The sequence below is a fragment of the Camellia sinensis genome, chromosome 14 (genome assembly GCF_055761805.1).
Source record: "Camellia sinensis isolate YWXY chromosome 14, ASM5576180v1, whole genome shotgun sequence".
Lineage (NCBI taxonomy): Eukaryota > Viridiplantae > Streptophyta > Magnoliopsida > Ericales > Theaceae > Camellia > Camellia sinensis.
In genome coordinates, this window is record NC_138974.1 from 54,990,837 (window position 1) to 55,013,163 (window position 22,327).

General features: G+C 36.9%; 2 protein-coding genes across 4 annotated transcripts; both read right to left on the minus strand.

Annotated features, from left to right (window-relative positions):
* Positions 1-1,005: 1,005 nt before the first annotated feature.
* LOC114296332 (HhH-GPD base excision DNA repair family protein) lies at positions 1,006-5,028 on the minus strand. Of its 2 annotated transcripts, none has more exons than XM_028240633.2 (8): positions 4,353-5,028; positions 4,195-4,254; positions 3,255-3,374; positions 3,074-3,171; positions 2,349-2,890; positions 2,067-2,173; positions 1,535-1,706; positions 1,006-1,270 (listed from the first exon to the last, which is right to left on the minus strand). In XM_028240633.2, exons 1-7 carry the CDS (start codon positions 4,851-4,853, stop codon positions 1,626-1,628), a joined length of 1,509 nt encoding a protein of 502 aa, XP_028096434.2. In that variant the 5' UTR covers positions 4,854-5,028; the 3' UTR covers positions 1,006-1,270; positions 1,535-1,625. The 2 variants fall into 2 exon arrangements, with proteins under 2 accessions (XP_028096434.2, XP_028096435.2); XM_028240634.2 differs by having other exon boundaries at positions 1,517-1,706.
* Positions 5,029-5,760: 732 nt separating this feature from the next.
* Positions 5,761-13,148, minus strand: LOC114296330 (MLO-like protein 1). Of its 2 annotated transcripts, none has more exons than XM_028240630.2 (14): positions 12,590-13,148; positions 12,435-12,492; positions 12,122-12,336; positions 11,458-11,574; positions 11,277-11,337; positions 10,716-10,810; positions 8,778-8,852; positions 8,585-8,673; positions 8,293-8,342; positions 7,454-7,494; positions 6,663-6,872; positions 6,499-6,566; positions 6,291-6,351; positions 5,761-6,191 (listed from the first exon to the last, which is right to left on the minus strand). In XM_028240630.2, exons 1-14 carry the CDS (start codon positions 12,710-12,712, stop codon positions 5,973-5,975), a joined length of 1,482 nt encoding a protein of 493 aa, XP_028096431.2. In that variant the 5' UTR covers positions 12,713-13,148; the 3' UTR covers positions 5,761-5,972. The 2 variants fall into 2 exon arrangements, with proteins under 2 accessions (XP_028096431.2, XP_082760208.1); XM_082904082.1 differs by having other exon boundaries at positions 12,435-12,538; positions 12,569-12,975.
* Between the last annotated feature and the right edge of the window lie 9,179 nt (positions 13,149-22,327).

The following is a 22,327-nucleotide window of genomic DNA, read 5'->3' on the forward strand; positions in this document are numbered from 1 at the left end:
TGATTGATATTTTGCTTAATTCTCCTAAATCAAGCCACCAGTAAAAATCTTCTTCATTAAGGCTGAGAGAACTAAAACACAATTGTCTGATAATTGGTTGGAAATTAAATTTCTGTAAGGACTGATTGATCCTTGCTGGAACGCTCGCAATTACAATAATAACCTTCGAAAGCCAAAAAGCCAACAACATGCCACTAATTTTTCTCATGTTTCAAAAACAAAAATAAAAAAAACATATGGCTTTGCCCAAAAGTTCATGAATTTACATTCCACACCCCAAATCTTGGCTCTCTTGCTAGTGTCAACCCATGCTGTTACTCAGAAAATAACCGAGTACCTAGGTCTCGTCCCGCTTATGGGGTCAAATCATACGTTCTAAGAAGAAATATTTGAATATAAAAATGCATTGATCTCACAATATCATTGATCTCACAAGCATCATATGGCAATAAATAAATAAATAAAAATTGTATTCACAACATTTTTTAAATAACTTCATTTTTTTTTTCTCTAACTTCTTATAAAAATGCAAACAAGAAATATTTAGGAGAAAAAAAAAAGAGAATCGCTTAAGAAGGTTAAAACAGCTTAAAAGTTGTCAAGCAAACACCCAAAAAGCATCGATTTAAAAGAATTGAAGTTTTCAAAGGCAGGCTTTTTTGAAATGCTTTAATTTAAAAAGGCTGGCTCAATTTAGTTTGAAGTTTTTGTTACTGCCTTTGAAAAGTCTCAAGTTACATGGCCCACTACCAAACATGTAAAAACAAATTAAGTTAGGTTTAGTTTGATTATCACCAATGCAGCAGGAGTTAGAGGTTGTTGCTCCAAACTCCGATGACCAACTGGTGGGAATTCATACTCTCTGCACTGAAGTTATATCCTCTCTTCGAATAACCAATGCCCTTGCTATTAGAATAAAGCGTTGAGAGTGATGCCACTGTGGCGATGCCCCCCCAAAAAATAAAAAATAAATAAATAAATTGACTGCATTAAAACAAAAGTAACTCTTCAAGCAAATTGGGCTACACTACAGCCACCTCTCCTTCAACATCATTATTATTGGTAGTAATAACAACATCAACAACAATAGTATTAGCAATAATGTTAAAAGCAGAGTGAGTTAGTTTACAACTGCAAATAAATTACATCACGGTATTGGATCATCTCATATGATGAAAAACAACCTTGCAGCACATAGTAAATGCAAAGATGACTCGTGTCTTAAGATATCGTCAATAGGTTATCCAAAATTTGACCAATGAAAATTGCCCTGTAGCACAAAATAAAAATAAAAATTAAAAAACCTCAAATGGGATTTGAAGGCACATTCCTTCATTTGCATAGAAATTGGGGAAATTATGCCATATCTGGTGAGGAATACAGAAGGTGAGCAATACAGAAGCATAGCAAAATGGTCATTAAACATAAATTTTAATGATGTGCATAAATACTCATTTGTTTATGAAAACACATGCAGCAAATAAAAACCATCTTAAGGTGAATTGTGAACTCTTACACGCAGATGTTTGCTTACCAACCAAATGGTGCAGCCTTCTGGAAGAGAAAACCTTGAAGCAATCTACACAATTAGCATCTTGATTGACTACGTCACGCACCCTTTAGTTTCATGATTTCTTTTTCTCTCTTGCTTTTCCTGGGATGGTTTTAGATTTGTTTTGCTTGAACTTCTCAATCATAGAGTAAACCTGCATCAGAAAGATATTTGTGCAACAAATGATTGACAATGTAAATACAGATAGTTAAGGCAATTACAGCTCGAATACATTAATAGGGCTATTATGTGAAAGACAATGATAGTACCAGACCTTACATTATCCAAAAACAAAACAGCTAATATAAATGTTTCCTCCATTAAAAGTAAGTAAATAATTTGATGACACAAGAAGAAAAGGAAAGGCTGAAAATCAATAGGCAAAAGGAACAGACCATCAATCACATAAAATATCAAATGTCAGCAACATAGACCAGTCATGTACATGATCCAAATCAAACAAACGTGGGAACCAATAACCGGCACCCACTAGCATTTTCCATGTTAATGTTACCTTTCGTACTCCAGATGTTAATCCCATGCTTGAAAGGGCCTCGCTATTGACAGATTTCCAAGCCATAGTTTTGCTGTCTGGTTTTTCATGCAAAACATGTGTCCCACCTTCATGCCATCACAAGCAAAGAAAAGTCTAAATATAACACAGAGAGCTTACTCATTACTATCCGTGTGAGCGTGTGCACCAAAATGTGCATGTGTGTGGGCATGCACACACACGTCCCACATGCGTGTCTCTGTGTGCTGTGTGGGTGTGTGCGTGTCAATAAGGAGAACAAACCTTTTAGACATAAAACCAATAACTCCACATACATCTTCAGACGAATATGACTGAAAATATGGACATATTCTCCAATATCTTCCCTCAAAACAATAGTACAAGACTTCTTAAGGTCTAGATTGAAAGACTTCTTCAATAACTTATCAATAGCATTTCTCCTTGTGGCCAAGTCAGTCTCTACCCCCAACAGGACAGATGGAAACTCCCAGAGGCCAGCAAGCAAACCTTCATCTGGCCTCTTCACAATAAGAAATCTACCATCAGATTGAAGTTCCTCTATCATATCTTGGCTTTCCAATATCTCCACAACACTAACGGCAGTAAAATCATGTCTTTGTTTGGACTTTACAACCCTTATAGGATAATCTGTAACTAGTGCTAATGTATGTTGTTTGGAAAGAGATAGTGCACGACAGTGGGCAGAGACAGGACAAACAGAGCAGCTAGGGTTCAAGGGAGTGCATACTGTTGCACCAAGTTCCATTAGGGCCTGGTTGAAATCTCCAGACCGAGAAGGATCAACTAATTGCCCTGCCAGTTTCCTGGTCCAGAAAAATATAAAGCATAGTGAGAAAAGAAAAAACTTGAAAAACATTATTATGAAATCCTAGTAAGAGAATAATTTTTTATTTTTTTTTGTGTGTGTCAAGAATAGTGTTTATTTGATGGTAACCTATATATGGGGACAAAGAGATTAGTATGTGCAACCATGTTTGGGAACTCACCAAAAGTTCTTGATTGTCACCGACTCTTTGGGATTTGCAGAAATAGCCTTTAATCTAGCAACCACCCTAACTACATTTCCATCAACCACAGGCACCACCTGAAATATAAAGTATTTTAGATTATGGAATAAAAGAAGATGCTCCTTGCATGACTAACATAAAAATTAACACAAGTACCCACCTCCTTGAATGCTATGGAGGCAATTGCACCCGCTGTGTAATCTCCTATCCCGGGGACCTTCTGAAGAGCTGAAACTGTTTTAGGGAACACACCTCCTTCTTCAACAATCATTTTTGCTCCCTAACAGGTTAAAGAGAGACAAAAAGAAGTTACAGAATATGGCATACTATGCTGCAGTGTAAAGAAAATTATTTCATATCTGAACTCCTCGATCTTTTAAATATAGAAAATAAGACTTCTTTATTTTGTGTTTTCGAAAAAGATTGAACCAACCCTCTCTCATGGTTCAGCTTTCATGCATTTGACCAAACAAGTTTTATGGGTTCTTTACATGGAAGTACTGAGCCTTGGAAGAAGAACTCTAAGCCCTCAACTCCTAAGAAATCTACAACTTGAGCAGCCAATTTGTTCTAACACCAAAATGGTAATTTGATAAGTACTACAAGTGTCAGTTTTGGATGGAAAGGCTGCCTACAAAATCTATAAATCATTGTCGCAGGTGGCAATGTTGCATGGGGAGGCTGCAAATAATTTCTCAGATGAGGAGCAAGATCACTTGTAATTGGCAAGACATTTTCACCGACATTGGTAAGTTGGACCGAGCATCCTCCTTTGAGTGCAAATACAGGAGTGATCTCCATGAACTGAACGCTAAATCTGAATTACCCTTTTGGAAGGTCCGACAAAATAAAAATATAGTTATCAATCAACTAAACAATGATGATTATTTATTGGCAGATTTGGTACTGAAACAATGAGTGGAGAAGAGCAGATCATCCTTCTCAATCATCTCATTACATTGTTATTAAAAAAAAAAGCCCCCAGATTGTGTTGAATCATCATATCCATTAGAAATGCCATTATTAAATACCAAATGAAACCCAACAAGAAATAGATTCATATCAAATAGTCTTGCACAAGAGTCAAAGGAAGAGCTCACCTCTAGTAGATACCGTGCCCGTCTGTAATATCCCAAACCTGCCCACATATCATTTACCTCCTGCACACATTAAGCCAACATTTAATCCCCAATATCTCAACATTATTGACACAGATTTAATCAATCAACCACATAAACAGAGGGAGATAGACAAAAACCTCAAGAGAAGCTCGAGCGAGATGAGCAAGAGTAGGCCACTTCAGCATCCAACGGTTGAAATAGTCGACTACAGTTTGAACCCTAGTCTGCTGAAGCATAATTTCAGAAACCCATACAGCATAAGCCCTTGTCTCACTTGCGTCTTTGTCATGGTCTTCATCACTGCTGCTGATTCTTCGCCAAGGGAGGTCTCTCTGGTTGAGGTCGTACCATTCTAGGAGAGAAGCCCTAATTTCTAGGGTTTCGTTTCTGCAAAAACCCAAATCTTCAATGTCCACCCCTGTTGTTGCTTCTTCTTCTACTTCTTCTTTGCATTTAGGTTTTGTACGCGTGACCCGTCGTGGTCTCTTGTTGTTGGTGGTGGTGGTCGTGATGGGCGGCGCAGCCTTCTTCTTCTTTTTGGCGGTGACGACATTGTCGTCCATGGATATGAGCTTTGTTGGAAAAGGTTGCCGAGTTTTTCCCACCAAGTGATTTGTTTGAAAATATGAGTTGGCCATCAGTGGCGTATCTTCTTTTGATTTTTTTATTGGCAAACAGACATTGGCAAATGCATAATTATATTAAATTACACTGATCCTATTTCAAAAAAAAATTAATAAATTTTACAAGTATAATATAATTATATTAAATTTTTGAACAACTCACGTAGCACTTGACTCTATTTTTATCAATAGTTCATTAGTTATGAAAAAAAAATACAATAATGATTCATCCCCCTTTTCCACCCACCCCCTTTGACCCCCTCTCTCTCTCATTGGTTACATTTTTTTTTTTTTTTCTTTTTTTTCCTGCTCCTCCAATCACCACCCGCCACGTGGCAAAGGGGGGTGAGGGGGTGACCCCCAAAAGGGAATCCCAAGCATTATTCAAAAAAATAATATTTGTTAGTATTTCTTTTACTTCTAAATAAATGGGAGTTCAGCATAAAAATATCAAAATTGTAAAGTTTATTTGTTATTTGAATCAAAAATAAATTTGTTACATAAATAAGTTTAAGGTACATATTTTAATTTTTTAAAGTTTTTATTACTTAGCTCTATAAGAATTTTAAGCACTAAAAAACAAAAATTAAGGGTTCGTTTGAAAAATGAGTTGACTTTTTAATTTTTTTTTGACTATTTTAACCAAGGCTAAAAAACCTGATTTGAAAAAAACTTTTGCCTTTTTTTGATTTTTTTGTAAAAGAAAGAATATAATGATTATAAGTTGGATCTGATCTTTTGTCTTATTAAGTTAAAAAGCATATTTTGTTTTTTGTGACTAAAATAACTAAAAAAAACCCTAAGTTAGACTTCCCAAACGAAGCCTAAACGACTTGAATTTGGATCTTAAAAAATAAACAAGTCAAGTTTGAAAATAATTTAAAACTTGTGTCTTCAGCAGCAGTCCAAGAGCAAAAAAACAAAAAACAAAAAATCATAATTTGAATTCGCACAATATAATTCTCGGTTAAGCCCACAAAATACACACACATGGTGACATACAATTAACTTCAATATAAAACATTCCTACATCGCAACTGCGATTGTTCTACAAAATCAACCAGATTTATACATAAGAGACAAGCCTGTGCCTACAAATATATTCCAGTATATCAGTAGCTCATTTCAATGTACTTAAGAACCAGCTGTGGGCTGAATCTCCTCTGGTGCAGATCCCTTGCCAGCAACTCTTCCCATCTGAACTCCCATTATAGAAGCAGCAGTTGAGCTGCCTTGGCCCGAACCATTAGTTGCTGTCTTCAAGTGCTTCTTCATCTTTGCTTTCTCAGCCCAACCCACAAGACCCTTTTGCACATGATCATCAAATATTGCCTTTTTGAATGAACTTCCCATCTTCATTTCATTACCACAAAAGAAAAAGGGAAAAAAGGGGATGGTCAGTTTTGCCAATTTAAACTGTAACTCCGATGATAAGTTGCAACTGAACATTACCTGCGTCACAATGGCATAGAGTGGTAGGGTGCTATAACTGCACAGTACTTGAACAAATACCCTAAAAAGTCGAAATGATAATGTTATTTGGAATTTTAACAGTAAATAAACAGAATAAATACAAATCCCATAGCATCACAATAATTGCACATCAAAATATCTGTAATAAGAAAGAATATCAAAGTGAAAATGGGGCAATGGTTCTCACCCTATAATGAGCCTGGGGATAATAAAACGGACATGTCCCATTATGCAGGAGTCAAAGCCATATTGCAACTACAGGCAACAAAAGCATATGCGATTAATATCCACACAGAAATTATTACTAGTTTACCAAAAGATGACAAGCAGCGATAGCATATATCATCTTACCCATATCCAGAAGAAAAATGCTATCTCAAAAGCATTTTGGAACAGTATGAAATGTATCAAGAAGAGCACAATGGGGGGCCGATGGAACCAAAAATGATTATCTGAAGGTTGCACTACTAATTCCCCTTCAATTGCAATGTGTTTCTCTGCAACCTCGTGAGCTAACTGGGTGATTACATGCTCCAGCTTAGTTCCCACAGCAAGTAGAAGCTGAAAAGTAAATTTTAAAAAAATAAAATTAATGAATGGAAGCGATGTAATAATAACTCAGATAAATGTAATATTAAGTTTCATATTATGTTCATTCATCTGTGTGCATCTCAAATGAAATTGCAATGAGAGGAAAAGACAAATTTTGCACAAGGATCGATCTTGGAACGAGATTTACAAAACCCATTCAGTAGCAAACAATTAGAATTGACTTGTATTTAAACGGAACGCTTTCAATGGAGTACCCATTAGCCACTACAGTGTATTCTATGTGAAACCCACCGGCTACGGCAGAAGAAAACATGTAGGATAAATACTTTCTACAAAGTGTTACAAGCACAATAAACATGTTATTTGGAAAAAGCGTGTACTATTTACAAATTTCAACACAACTTAAGGTGACAAACTTGAAAACTAGATGGGTTTTATAAAGTCATATAAAACAGCAAATGGCCATAAGATTAACAACATGCATGTCTCCAATTAATATATATTTTTCAAAAGGTGAAACCAAACAATGAGCAGGTAAGTATGATAGGAAAAAATGCATAAGTGCAGCGATTATATTTAGGACAACTCACAATCAAAGGAACAAAAGCTATCCAAAAATATGTATGCCATCCTGCAAAACAAACCAATAATGCATCAATTTTTATCTAATGATCCACACATATATTTGCCAAAACCAGAAACAATAATACAGCGACACGATTACAAGAGAGGACGATGAATATCATAAAAACTTGGCAGTAGAATCCAAACAATTGGAAGAAGACAAACTTTTGTGTTTAAAAACTTGTAGGTAAGTGTAAAGTTAAAAATCTTCCCTCTAATTTGACATTACACTCATGCATAAATAATTGTTAAATTATTGACCACAAGCTCATCAAAAAACTTAAGTTGTTAGAGAGAGGAGTAACTTTATTATTATTTATATACTTAACATGCCCTTGCACGTGTGGTCACTCCTCTAAAAGTGAGTCAAACACACGCAAGTATTAGAATTGTCGGTTAGACCATGAGGTTCGAACACAAGATCTATTTTTTGCTCTGAAACCATGATAAATTTTTTTACCACCAATTCATCTAAAAACTTAAGCTATTAGAGAGGGGTAACTTTATCATTATTCATAAACTCAACATGAAAAAAGAAAAAAAAGAAGAAAAAAAAAAGAGAGAAAAGTTGGAAAAATGCTTTATTGATTTGAGTTGAGTTGCCAATAAAACAGACTAAAAAAACTCTACTTCCTTTCAAGTAAAGAACCTAAGCATTGAGTGGATCACAATAACCTCTTGTTAAACCCAAAACAAAGAAAAAAAGAAACTAATATCAAAGCAAAAAAGAAAATAATTAAATCACTTGACAACATTCGGCAACGTAATTTAAAATGACTCATAGTAACTTTATATAGTAACATACCATTAACATTCAGCAACAAGAAGACGACCACGAATATCCATAAATACCAACTGCAACAAGCCAAATTAGATATTAAACAAGATGCAGATTAAAAATAAAAAGATTTTTTGTTTTTTGTTTTTGAGACAATATCCCTAGATTACCCCTCCCAGCACTGGGTAGTGACAAACCAGCAGCTGCAAATGTCATCCTCTCTCTTTTCGAATTTTATTTTTGGCAATACACCCAGCGAACACAGAAGAATAAATAAGAAGCTGTACAATTTGCACAGGTAATCCCAGCTATAACTTGCCTTATACCAACGACTTTCTTAAAATCATCTTCCAAAGCACGGATCATGTACTTGTGAAAATTGAACTTTGGATTTCCCCTGCAATGTGTCTACACATGGAATAAATTCAACATTAACACAAATGCCTGTGAAGTAACAATAAAAAAAATCAGGAAATTTAAAGTCAGATACTAACAGGAAATTGGATACTTACCATGACAAAACCAAGTCTCAGTACAATATAGTCTGATTTGGTGACAGACCCATAAAATTGCTTTAAAAAGGAATGCTGAAAAGTTCAATAAAAATTGTGTTACAGGAATGGCTTGCACATTTAGTCAAAATAATAGCCACTAGTGGTTTCAGATTATATAGCTTGTTCTATCATTCCTGATATAATTGAGCCAAGTCCAATCTTCATTTCGAGTTTGTTAATCTTTCAAACAGAGCTTGAGCAACCCACTGTTCAGGTCATTCAAAACTTGAATTCCCCATCATTCTCCACCATGTTACTTTGTTGAAAACAAAAGGCAAAACATAAAAAAATGTATGAGCCTATTGTAAGTTAGCATACATATGTCTGTGTTTGTCTATATGCGTGCATAAGAATAAAGGAATTCTGCACATGAAAGGACACAGCTTGTTTATCTGCTAAAAGGAAATCAATCTCCTCCACCCTTTATTGAAATTACTATCAATGAAACCTTCTCAAAAAGCAAAAAAGCATGAAACCTCCACCATCTCTCTTTTCTCCCTTATCTTTTATTGCCAAGGCAACTTATTTTTCCTTAATGTGTTTACTCATTCCATTTTGTCCTCCATCAAAGTAGACATAGCAGTTAGATACTTAGATTGTGTATCACATTATCACCAAAAATAATAGTTTTGATATTTCCACTGGCATTTAGCATTTTTATATTGTGTCTTGAAATAAAAATTTATAAATGTTGGGGGAAAAATGGGGAGTAAATAATTAAAAACTCTGTAGTCTCCTAAATCTATGAACCCTTTCACTGCTCCAATGAAAAAATAATAAAATGAATAATATTGTTTGAAAAACCATATGCGATGCAAGTATGTTTTAGTTATAGAACACATTTAAGATATTTCAATGTCTTTTTGGTTCAAACTTCTAATAGCTTCATCTTGAACTGAAACTTTTAAATAGCTTTAAAATTCCAAGTCTGTGAAATCTACGTTTAATTATAAGCCTCTATAACACCTTTAAATACACTATTATGTTAAAGATAATGAAGGCAGAAAAATTGTACGGTGCATTATATGAGCACCGCAAAGAAAAGGGTTGGTCTTTTTGTGAATGAAAGAAACAACCTTTTAGTACTTTAACCTTTAACATGTTAGAATCTTATTTTTCTTGGTGAGGGGAAGGCTGAGTTAGAATTTAATTTTTATTAAATAAAGCAAAAATAATTGAAAATTTTGCATGATGTGCCTATTGCTTGTGTTTTACATGTTTCATATGTACCATATAGGAATATATGGTATGACATCGTAATACAATTGACAGATCATACACATTAGCAATAAATATATGCTACAGTTATTAAATTGTATATGTTGGTTGCCATTTGTGGACCCTTTATCTCGACAACGCTGGTTTCTATTCAGTTGTACCTACATATATGAAACTATGATAAACTTAGAATTCGAGCACACAAATTTAGCCTCCACAGGCCTCAGAACAAGGACTGGGGAAAAAGAATCTGGTGGTCTGCGAAGGTATCAAATACCACGTAAATTATGTTGATAGTTTGTTTTAAAGACCTAACTTCCACCTTCATCAAGGTTAAAGGAAAATAGGTGAATATTTTTGGAGAAGGGTTACAAGTTGGTGTAAACTATTATTGCCTTTAGAACAATAATAATACAAATCGCCTATGCATGGAATCCAAGCCTCAACTTACTTATGATGTTACACCAGTATGTTGAATCTCACCATGAAGGAAAAAATTTAAAAAAAGAAAAGAAAAACAGTACAGGCTAAAGCAATATATTAGGAGAAAAATGAGTGCATCATAGGACCAAGGTATGCAGGCATATCAAACATAATATTATTTTCTGCAAAATGGCCGTCACAGTCTACCATAAAAAGACTTGTTTACCGAAAAAGAGAGTGAAGGTAGGAACTTACCAACCAGCCCAAAATAGCAGAATTTTTACCAAAACCCAGAAACCGGCCCTTGATGAAGGCATGTTGATGGACATCAGTGAGCTTTGGTTTCAGAACTGCAGAATAATGTACTTAGATTAGAAGTATTATGCACAAGATAAAAAATTGTTTTACACAGGACACAGAATCAAAGCAAATCAGCTCAAAACAATTAGTTATCTTTACGATCTTATGAAAAAATAACAGGTCACTTCACTCTTTACTTTCTTCTTCCTTTCACATAGTTTTTTCATAATATTAATAACAGCAGCAGCAACAACATAGCTGCAGAAGTCTTAACTATCATTCTGTACACCTAGACCTTAAATGTACACATTATGCATTTCCACCTCATGTACTTGAATTAAAGGCCTTTTTAAGTTGAAATATGATCAGTGTTGAACAATTTTTCTTGATATACTCCTAAAGTGATAAACATTTATCATGAAAATGCATACATGACTAGCATGTGGTTCTCTACTTAATAAAAATGGTCAAGGAAACAGCAAATTATGTCAAGTTTTAATGAGCGATAACCCTCACCTTGTCCCGTATCATAATTAACTTTTGCAATTGAATCTTCCCAATGTTTCCATTGACGTATCTATGCCATGACAAACAAAAAAATAATAACGCACAGCACAATAATACATTTAATAAGTATCAACAATAACTAGTTGCAAAATTTAGCTTGGAGAAAATTAGAAACAAATATCGTACTCACCTTTGCCGTTCCAATTACAACAGTGAGAACAGTACATGTCACATGGACAAAGCCTAGCACGAAGATAAAGACATGTAGATGATGCAATGCTTCAACAGACAACAATGGGACCATCTTCTGCGGGAAGACAACAAAACAAGATTCAAAAACCTTCAAGAATTGGACTTATCAATGTGGATCGACGTTTATGCGCAACAAATTAAAGATAATAAGGTGCTAATCTAACAACTAACTACTAACTTTCGCCGATCAAAAAAAATAAAAAATACAGTGAACAATTAGAATATGAACTTATCATGGAACCAAATTACCAAATTAATCGTACATATTATAACCCATAAGCATGTTTTAACACAATCCAAATCAAAACAGTTATATAATTAATATAAAGACTGAGATCCAAATTAGATTGAATTAAGGATGTAAGGTGGTTGTTAGCAGGAGAACAAAATGACAGCTAAATAGGATTCTCATGATTCTCAAGATCAACAGATGCCACCTCCCCTAACTCAATCTCACATCTTTGTGGAAGGACCCAACAAACCTTATAAACTTCTGATTAGGACCATAAATAAATAATAAACATAGATAGATAAAGTTTTTTTTAAAAAATGCAATAAATGTAAAATTCAGGAGAGGGAGGGTGTTAATGTGATGTGATGACCTTTCCGGCACAGTAACCAGTCCCTGAAGTTGCTTCAGCTAGCAAACGTTGATAATGGGAAGTTGTTCCAGTTGAATTAGAAGAAGACTCTCCTCCTTCGGAGGCTAATTTACAAGGAAGGAAGTGATGGGTCAAGCCCTCCTTCACACATATCTTGGTAATACTACTTTGAAGTACAGTCAGAAGCAGTGAAATGAACCCTAGCAGCATCAACTCTGCACCCACACATTCATTGAATACACAAAATCAAAAGTATTATTGTACTCAGATTTTTAAAAATTAATTAGTATGAAATTGAACCAAGAATTCATACCTTCTTTTACTTTCTGTAAAGCTTCGTAGAGAGACTTCAGGTCCTTTTTCTTCAGATACTGCATAGAAAGAGAAGCTTTCAAAATTGAAAAACAGAGTAAAAACAGAGAGAGAGAGAGAGAGAGAGAGAGAGAGAGAGAGAGAGAGAGAGATTGCCTTTCCGGTGTAGTGAATGAGGCGTTCGACGGCGAGAGAAATGCCGACGATGACGGTGCAGACGCCAGCGACAACGAAAGTGGGAGTGTACTCCAACGTCGTGCCTTCCCCATGGCCAGACATTGAAACGCGCTATCTCAGAAAAACCAATCTACTCCACAACACTAATCTCTCTCTCTATATGCTTCATCTCAGAGTCTTTTTTTTCAGTTTCGCATGAATTTAGAGAGAAACAAAACAACGAGACTGTGTCGATCGAGCTTCTTCTTCTTCTTCTCTGTATATGCTTAATTCTCGACAGTTTTCTTCTTTTTTTTCTGGGTTTTATATGAAATTAGTGAGCAGGAATACTTTTGCTTTGCGTGCTTTTTGGTTGAGGATGAAAGTAGACCAAGCGATCAATCACACCAGTACCAGTGGAGGATAAGAAGAAGAGAGAAGAGAAAGGACATTGGATTAGATTACATGCCATGAGAGAGAGAGAGAGAGAGAGGGAGAGAGTGCATAATAATTATAATTAATGTACGTTAATGAAAGGGAAATGTGGATCCTATGTCATAATTTTGATGTAATTTTTTAACACGATTATAGATGTAAAAACAAATTTAAAATTATAAAATACATTAAATAAATTAAATTTTTAGATTTTACATCATAATTATTGTAAAAAATATTATGAAAAATAATTTGATTGGTTAAAAATAGAAAGTTAACCCGTGAGTTTTGAAATCACTTTTTTTTTTTGGACACTTACCAATTAGTTCCATTAACTAGACTTATTTACCTATACGTCTTAATTGATAAATTTATCACTATAAAAATAAAAGACTAATAAATTTATTACTATAAATTTATTTATAAAAATAAAAGACTGATAAATTTATCATTTAATAAATTTATCAATAGAATTTAATGAATAAAAAGTCTCAAAAGTAGGACCTATTAATAATTTATCGATTTTTTTTTTTTTTTTTTTGGAGGGGGTATGCATGTAGGAGTGTCAATAGGAGAAAAAATTATTGATTGATTTACGGTATGATGTGATTACATCCTTGGCAAATTACAAATCAATATGTTTCTTTATGTTTTTTAGTTGCTTAACATAAAATTATAAGCCTTTATTTGGGAAGTGGGTTGACTTTTTGACTTTTTGATTTTTTTGGTTATTTTAGCCCTAATTAAAAAGTTTGGTTTGGAAAGGATTTTTTGGCTTTTTGACTTTTTTGACTTTTTTTGTGAGAGAAGAGTATAATGATTATGGATTGGATGTGATGTTTTATTTGTTACAGTTAAAATAACCTATTTTATCTTTTATGGCTAAAATAACTACAAACCAACTTGCCAAACAGAACCTTTACTTTTGTTATTAATCACAATAGACATGTAAAACAGCACGTGATGTTATTCCTAATCAATCAATAACTTCTCCGATAAGAGTGAGAGTGGGGCTAGAGAATGACAAGAGCATTGTTGGGGACCCCTAGTGGAGGTGACCCCAGCACCCCCACCTCCACGTGGGGGCTGTAACTGCAAGATTAAAAAAAATAAAAATCAAAAACAAAAAATAAAAAATAATTTTTAGCCAATCAAAAATCAATGGGTGGTAGGATCCAAGACATTTCCCCGAATGACAATAATGTGGTGGTCCTGTTTATTTTCTATTTTGTTTTTTTTACGTTTGTCTTATTTTATGAGTAATATATGGTATTAAATGGTGATTTGGATTTCACTTATTTTGGTGTTTTTTTCTTTTAACTTATTTTTATTTTTTGTGAATTTTTTTTTTTTTTTAAATTTAGCTAAACGAGACAAGTAAAAATATTTTTAAAAAATATTAAAAAGTTCAGAAAAGATAAAAATAAGTTTAAAAAAATATTTTTTTTACTTATTTTGATTTTTTTTTTTTTTTTTACTTTTTTTGATTTGTCAACACAATAGGGGCTAGAAAAATGAGTTATATAAGCCACCTCTTAATTAATTTTTAATTTTGACGTGAAGACTCAAAATTTAACACGTTATTTGTTTAAATTTTTTATATACATTTTATGTTTGTATATCATGATCAAAATTTTATACATTTTATGTTGTGATTTTCAATAAAAAAATCACTCCATAAAAAAATATTTTAAAAAATATGAGAGAAATAACCCACTAACCACAATTCGAACTTTAGGTGCCACCTAAATAAGGAAGTGTCATCCACAACTCTGCCATTGTTTAGAAAGTGGATTTGGGTAGGTTTGGGGTTAAAATAACTAAAAAAAATAAAATAGGCTTTTTAGTCTTAATAAGACAAAATATCACATTCAATTCATAACTATTACATTTTTTCTCTCATAAAAAAGTTAAAAAAACCAAAAGTCCTTCCCAAATCAGGCTTTATAGCTCAACCTAAAATAGTCAAAAAGTGAAAAAGCCAACCCACTTCTCAAAGCAAACCTCTATAAACCACATTAACTTAGGTGTTAATTAAGGTTGTTAAGAGCTCTTATACCTAAAATTTATGGAAAATGTATGGGACCCCTTTTGGGGAGACCCACACCACCTCCACAGTGATGTGGACCAATGATGTGTTTGTATTATTATTTTTTTCTCTTTCTTACTTTGACCAACAACAAGTGAGTGGAGATTGTAGGGGTGATATTTTGTAGGGATCTGAATCATTACTGAAAATTTATATAGGGCAAACTTCACTTTACCCCCTGTGTTTGGGCCGGGTGCGGTTTACCATCCTGACATTCGGAAATGTGCGAGTGATTTCCGATCACACTGCCCAATTCAGTATTCAGCTGGAGAACACTGGCAGAATAGATAACACCTGGCTAACCAGCAACAGAAAGAGAAGATTCCAGCGGTGGTTCGTCCATCCGGGGGCACTCCGACGATCAAGTCAGTATATCTCTCAAAGATAATCAATAGTGCAAATCTCACTGTTCAGAATATAAAATTGCGTACCTTAAACCCACGGGGGTGCTTCTCTTTTATAGCTAACTCAATCATTGTCCCAACAAGAGTCTAGCTCTAATGGACTTAGGATTACTATTAATCTTGGACTCCTAGCAGGATTGGGATAAATTTCCTAAGAGTCTTATCCTTTCCCAACTGTAGTCTTCCCCCTTTTTAGGACTCTTGTGCCTTATCCGCTTATCTCAGATTTTGATATCTTCGGAGGTAACCTCGGCCTCGCTGAGATAACCTCAGCGTCATGACCAGGACACGTGGCACCTCGGCTGACACATCGGCGTCACTTTAGCCGCGTATTGGTACTCAGAAAATATATCCCCACAACTGCCCCCTAGGTTCTATTACCTCGGCATTCTGAGGTGATAGAACCTATATCATTCCTTCCTGCCAGTACATCGGCCTAGCCGAGATCATCATCACAGGCCGATATGTCTTTTTCAAAGTTCAAGAATTCCAAGAGCTTCTTTACGTGTATGAGTTGTTATGCATAACAACTCAACCGTTTAGCCACGTGTTTTCTCCTTACTGGATCGCACTCTGGACGCGCTTATAAGTCGTTTCCCCCCTACATGCGCCGTCTGACGCATTCGCTGTTCCAGGCGCATTAATTGCCCTCTTTTGCCGCCGTTTTAAGTTTTTGACAAAACTTGTTTCCCCCTTTCGTTTTTTTCACTTTACATTGCCTTTATTCAAAACTCTTTCTCTCTCTAGCTTCCTCTGATCCTCAATTTTTCCAAGCTCTGAAGCTCTGCCATCGCTACCGTTCACCTCTTCCGGCGTGGTTCTTGCCAATCTGTTCTACCACCGCCGTTCTTCTGACTTCGGCGATCTCAAGCATCGACTTCTTTTCTCTGGTAAGTCACCATTCCTCCTAGTTTTCAGTTCTTGTTGTGTTCCATAAAATTTTGTTTTATCATTTAGTCGCCATTGTTGTTTTACTCGAATATTTGATTTGCGAATCATGTATCTGAACATGTTTATTTCATAATTTTGCTCTTTGTCCATGTCTTGAACACTCGCACTGTTCACATGCCTGTTGCTTTCTGCCACTGTTCTTGGCCTGATACACTTGTGCAATCTTTTTGTCTTGATTTCTTGATGTCTTCATCACCATTCTTGTTTCTGAAAGGGATCCCTGTTTTTCTGTTTTCTAGATTCGTTCCTTCAATCTTCATCTCCATAGCTTTAAGTTTGGGACTTGTTTGTAGAACCCACAATTTTTAGAAAAAACTGAAACGAATTCCTTCTAGGTCCATACAAACCCTTATCATAGCATATTTGTAGATTTTTAGCCGAGGTCCTTTAAACCCTCCAAAAATACTTCTTCCTAAAATCCAATATCTTCATTTAAGCCGACGTCATGGGTATGTGGGAACATAGGGTAAACACCCCGGAAAAATTAGGGTACTTTAGGTAGGAGTTCGAAATCCCGGCCGACATTCATCTGAGGTTGGCTGGGGAGGATGACTCTATCATACCCGATGAAAACCTCATGCCTTTCCCAGTGGTTGCGTTTATTGAGTGTGGACTTAGGTTTCCACTTGACCCTTTTTTCCGTCAAATCCTTCATTTCTATAAGTTGAACCCAATGCAACTTGCCATCAACTCTTACCGAGTTATTAACGGTACCATAGCTTTAGCCAAACAAGAGAGTGTTAGGATAACTCTTGCCGATTTCCAGTACTGTTATACCATGTGTCGACTGAAATTGGAAAAAGGTCATATCTATTACCTTAAGTCGAGGTCCACTGAATACAAAATCATTGCCGACCTCCCTGATTCCAACAAGGGAGCGGGGGATGATTACTTCATCGTCTTGGGAAACTGGGAGTTTCAGCCAAATGATGACCTCCATCTTTATCCCTTAAGTCGTACAGTTTTCGGGGAAGAAGCTGGTAAGGGCCACCATTTGCACATTTTTCTTGCTTTCTAGTATAAAGTTTTCAACATTCTATTCTAATGTCTATGCTTTTTTTTGTTTTGCAGTTCTTCCTCAGCCACCAAAGGGCTTCCGTCAGTCTTTCTTTCCCAGCAAAGACTTAAAGAAACTACTGAATTTACCAGTTCACAAGCAGAAGGCCCTCTGCTTCTCAACTTTATCCCCACTTATAAGTCAGCTCTCCCCGACGTTCCAAAAAATAAAAAGAAAAGCCTTTCTCCACCATCTGCTACAATTCTACAAGCCGCGTCCACATCTCGGACAGACCAAGGATCAACCTCTGATCCAGCTGAGCAACCTTCAACCTCGGCTCCATACCTGATTCCACCATCTCAACGAAAACGTCGTCGACGACTTGTTCTTACTACTGAGATGGGCTGCCAAAAATTGGTTGCTAAAGATCTCTTAGCCAGCATTCCTTCTGACGTTGACGCTCAGCCAACACAAGCCCAGCCTCCTTCAAAGCCAAAACGAATCAAAAAGGATCAGCCAAAGGCAAAGGTGCCTTAGATCGATTCTGAGGATACCTTGCCAATTTCCAAACTGGCTCCGAGTGAGAAAACTGCCTCTGTCCCTGCGAAGAGGTCCGCTGAAACACTTCCATCCGAATTTACCAAATCCAAAAGGCCGAGGTCATCTTCTGCAACGACCTCGGGGTCTAAAAAGCTTGATGCCCCCTGGGTCCCTGCAATCACTCTGGAAGATAAGCCTGTTATGGCCAACGATAGCACTGAGGACATCAACGTCGGCGTAGCCCTCAGCACTGCTCTGCTTCTCCCCGGCAATCTTGACCAAAACGCCGAGTTGAGCGAGCATGAAAATTACGCTCTGATGCTTCAACGTTCCGTTCAAGTAAGTATCTTTATCTGGCAACTTCTTCTTTTGTTTTGTTCTTTCCATACTTGTAATTTTTTCTAACAACTTTTGTTCTGTTTACTTTCAGGCCATCCAGCACGCCCATTCTTTCTCTGTTCAATCTTTTGAAAACCATGAGAAGCTAGCTGAAAAGAAGAGGGAGGTCTCCAGCCTTCAAAAAACCAATAAAAACTTGCAATCCAAGATGAAGACCCTGGAGGATCAGGCCGAGGTCGTTATTAAAGCAAAAGACGAAGTTGAGGAGAAGGTTGGAGTTGCTGAGGCAATAAACAAAGTGCTTCAAGCCCAGCTGAAGGAGGCTGAGGATAAAGTGGCCCAGGCCCCAAAAGAGCTTCAAGACGCCTTGGCCACCAAAGAGGCCGAAATCAAGGATGCCGACGAGAAGGCGTCTGCCCAGGGCATGGTCGATATCACGGAGGCCTATGAAAAGCAAGTCAAGCAAGCATGCAACAAGGGTTTCTCCCTTGGTTGGATGACTTTGCTGAAGAAACTTGATGTCCCTGAGGACTCCTCCTTGAGGAACGCCGATGCCATTCCCCTGCTATTCCCTCCAACTCCACCTCCCAGTCAATCTGACAATGAATCTGATTCTGAGGATGAGGCCAAGGAGGAAGTTTTGGTGAGGAAATCAAAAGAGACTACTGGGACCAAGTCCCCTTCTCTGAATGAGCAAGTCCTGGACTTGACTCAAGATGAGGAGGGTGAAGAGGTCCCAAAAGATGCTGCGGCTGAGAAGACATCGGCCGTCGTTCCCCTTGCCAATAAGAGCCTGGATGAAACTCTTGCAGAAATTAGCGTCGAGCTTGCGGCGAATAAGGTTGCTGAGATGTCTTCCCAACAAGCGTCTGAACTTCAAACTCAACCAACTGCTACTGCTGATGAGTCTTAGCCTTTGTTTTTCCCTTTTTTTCCTGTACTTTGTTTTTTTTTTTTTGAAGTACTGTAAACTTCTTCACATTGCCAATGTGTTTTTAATACAACAACTCTTTTGCTTTTGAATGCTTGCATTGTATGCCTCCATACTTGGAATATTTTTGCATATCTTTAATATATACTTCAATCCTCGTGCAATCTTCTCGGGGTGACACACCTCGGTTATACAAACTGATGTTTTACCTTTGCAAGTACCCAAGTACTTTTCTTGGCATAACCTTGGTTTCATCTTGTAAATTTTTTCATAAAATTTCAACAAGTGTTTAACCTTGGCTTAACTTTAACTTGTAAATTGTCCACAAATTTCAACAAGTGTTTAAGCAATGATTTCGGTTTAACTTCAACTTGTAAATTGTCCACAAATTTCAACAACTGTTAAATAATAATTTCGGTTTAACTTCAACTTGTAAATTGTCCACAAGTTTCAACAACTGTTAAACAATGATTTCGGTTTAACTTCAACTTGTAAATTGTCTACAATTTTCAACAAGTGTTAAATAATGATTTTGGTTTAACTTCAACTTGTAAATTGTCCACAAATTTCAACAAGTGTTAAATAATGATTTCGGTTTAACTTCAACTTGTAAATTGTCCACAAATTTCAACAAGTGTTAAACAATGATTTTGGTTTAACTTCAACTTGTAAATTGTCCACAAATTTCAACAAGTGTTAAACAATGATTTCGCCTCTCTCTGCCCCCCTCATGTGAACCTAAGTTCTACTTGGATTCTCATTATATATGTATTCTAGAGACAATGTCAAATATCTTGAAAAGAAAACCAAGCAGAATCTTTATTTATTTACTTCGACAAATGATAAAAGAACAAAGGAATTCTAATGATAGAAAAAATTCAAATTGCAAGTGTTCCAAGGCCTTGGCAACTCTTTACTCTCATTATCTTCAAGCTGATAAGCCCCATTACCCAGTAACAAGATTATTCTGTAGGGTTTTTCCCAATTTGGGCCAAGCTTCCCCTCTCTGGGATCTTTTTGGTTGCCGACGACTTTTCTCAAGACCAGGTTGCCGACTTGGAACTCCCTTGGGTTAACTCTCTTGTTATAAGCTCTGGCAAGCTGTTGCTGGTACGCTGCGAGCTGAATCGCAGCTTTCTTCATTTGTTCTTCTAGAAGATCCAGATCTCAGGCTAAGAGTACATCATTAGTTCCGTTCTCTACTGCTTGGGTTCTGATTCCTGAGATGCTGACCTTCAGCGGAATAACTGCTTCTGTGCCATAAGCTATGGCAAAGGGGGATTCCCCTGTTGATCTTCTCGGCGTAGTCTGATATGCCCAGAGCACATTGGGCAGCTCATCCACCCACTTTCCTTTTGCTGCCTACAGCCTCGTTTTTATCCCGTCCAGAATTACTTTGTTGAATGCTTCTGCTTGTCCATTGCTTTGGGAAAAGCTTGGTGTTGAAAAGTAGTTTTTGATCTTGAACTTTGCACAGAAGCTCTTAATTAGCTTACTGTCAAATTTGCGTTCCATAGTTTGCAACTATTGCTCTTGGAATCCCAAATCTAGTGATGATATTTTTCCAAATAAATTTCTTTACATTCACATCTCGGATTTTGACAAGGGGTTCAGCTTCTATCCACTTAGTAAAGTAATCAGTTACCACCAGCAAGTACTTCCTTTGCCCAGTTGCTTGGGGTAGTTGCTCGACGAGATCCATGCCCCATTGGGCAAATGGCCAAGGACTGGATACAGGGTTCAGGTTTGCTGCTGGTTGGTGTATCAGTGGTGCGAATCTTTGGCACTTTTCACATTTCTTCACATATGCTTCTGCGTCTTTCTGCATGTAGGGCCACCAATACCCTTGGGTAATGGCCCTATGGGCAAGTGATCTGCCTCCAGAGTGGCTTCTACAAATTCCTTCATGAATTTCATATAAAAAATCTTCCACTTGTGAAGGATGTACACACCTTAAAAGGGGTCCAGTGAAGTATCTTCTGTAGAGGTGTCCTTCTGCTCTCAGACCGAATCTTGCCGACTTCAATTTGATCTTGTGTGCCTCCTTGTGATCGTCTGGTAGCTTTCATTCTTTCAGGAATGTAACAATTGCATCCATCCAGCTTGGTCCCATGTCCAAACACATCGCTTCGTGCTCTGTGGTCAGTGGTTCGATGCTTGGGCCCGATAAGTAATCAACCATTATGGTCCTTGCTTTTCCAAGTTGTACCGCACTAGCAAGGTTGGCCAACGCATCTGCGTGGCTGTTATCATCTCGGCTTACCTGAAGTAGTCGGCAATTCTGAAACAAGGCTGACAACTTGATGACCTCCTTTGCATAGGCCGACATTCGTTCATCTTGGGCTGCAAACTCGCCTATTGTCTGGTTAACTATCAGTTGTGAATCATAAAAAACTATTACCTCATCTGCTTGCACTGCTGCTGCCAGCTTCAGCCCTACAATGAGTGCTTCGTATTCTGCTTCGTTGTTTAAGGCTTTGAACCCCAAACGAATGGACTGTTCCACTATCTGTCCATCTGGAGATATCAGCACTACTCCTGCTCCCGCTCCCTGTCGGTTTGAACTCCCATCAACGAACAGTCGAAAGGAGTCGCCGATGCAAATGCTACAGGGTCTGAGTTTTTCCTCTTTTCTTTGTTCTTTCTCCTTTGGCTGAGCTTCTCCTTGCTTGTTTGGACATCGTTCACCCTAGCTCAACGGAGCCCGATATTCGATGGATTCTGGCGTGAACTCGGCCACGAAGTCGGCCAGAACTTGGCCTTTGATTGCTGTCCTTGGCCTGTACTCCAGGTCATACTGGCCTAGGGTGACTGCCCACCTGGTTATTCTTCCTGTCAGGTCTCCTTGTTGTAGTAAGGACTTCAAGGGGTGTTCTGTTAGCACCACAATTTTATGGGCCTGGAAGTAATGGTTCAACTTCTTTGAAGCCATTACCAAAGCCAATGCCAATTTTTCTAAGGATAAATACCTCGTTTCTGCATAGGCCAGGGTTTTGCTTACATAGTAAAGAGTCCTTTGTTCCCCTTTGTCTTCTCGGACTACTACTTGTAG

Coding starts and splice junctions, on each gene's coding strand:
- LOC114296332 (XM_028240633.2), bottom strand. CDS start 4,853: ATGGCCAACTCATATTTTCAAACAAATCACTTGGTGGGAAAAACTCGG. Junction 3,172..3,254: donor CCTCCATAGCATTCAAGGAG/GTGGGTACTTGT, acceptor TTTATATTTCAG/GTGGTGCCTGTGGTTGATGG. Junction 2,174..2,348: donor ATTGGTTTTATGTCTAAAAG/GTTTGTTCTCCT, acceptor GATGGCATGAAG/GTGGGACACATGTTTTGCAT.
- LOC114296330 (XM_082904082.1), bottom strand. CDS start 12,702: ATGGGGAAGGCACGACGTTGGAGTACACTCCCACTTTCGTTGTCGCTG. Junction 12,337..12,434: donor TTTACAGAAAGTAAAAGAAG/GTATGAATTCTT, acceptor GTGTGGGTGCAG/AGTTGATGCTGCTAGGGTTC. Junction 6,352..6,498: donor ATCCCCAGGCTCATTATAGG/GTGAGAACCATT, acceptor TCGACTTTTTAG/GGTATTTGTTCAAGTACTGT.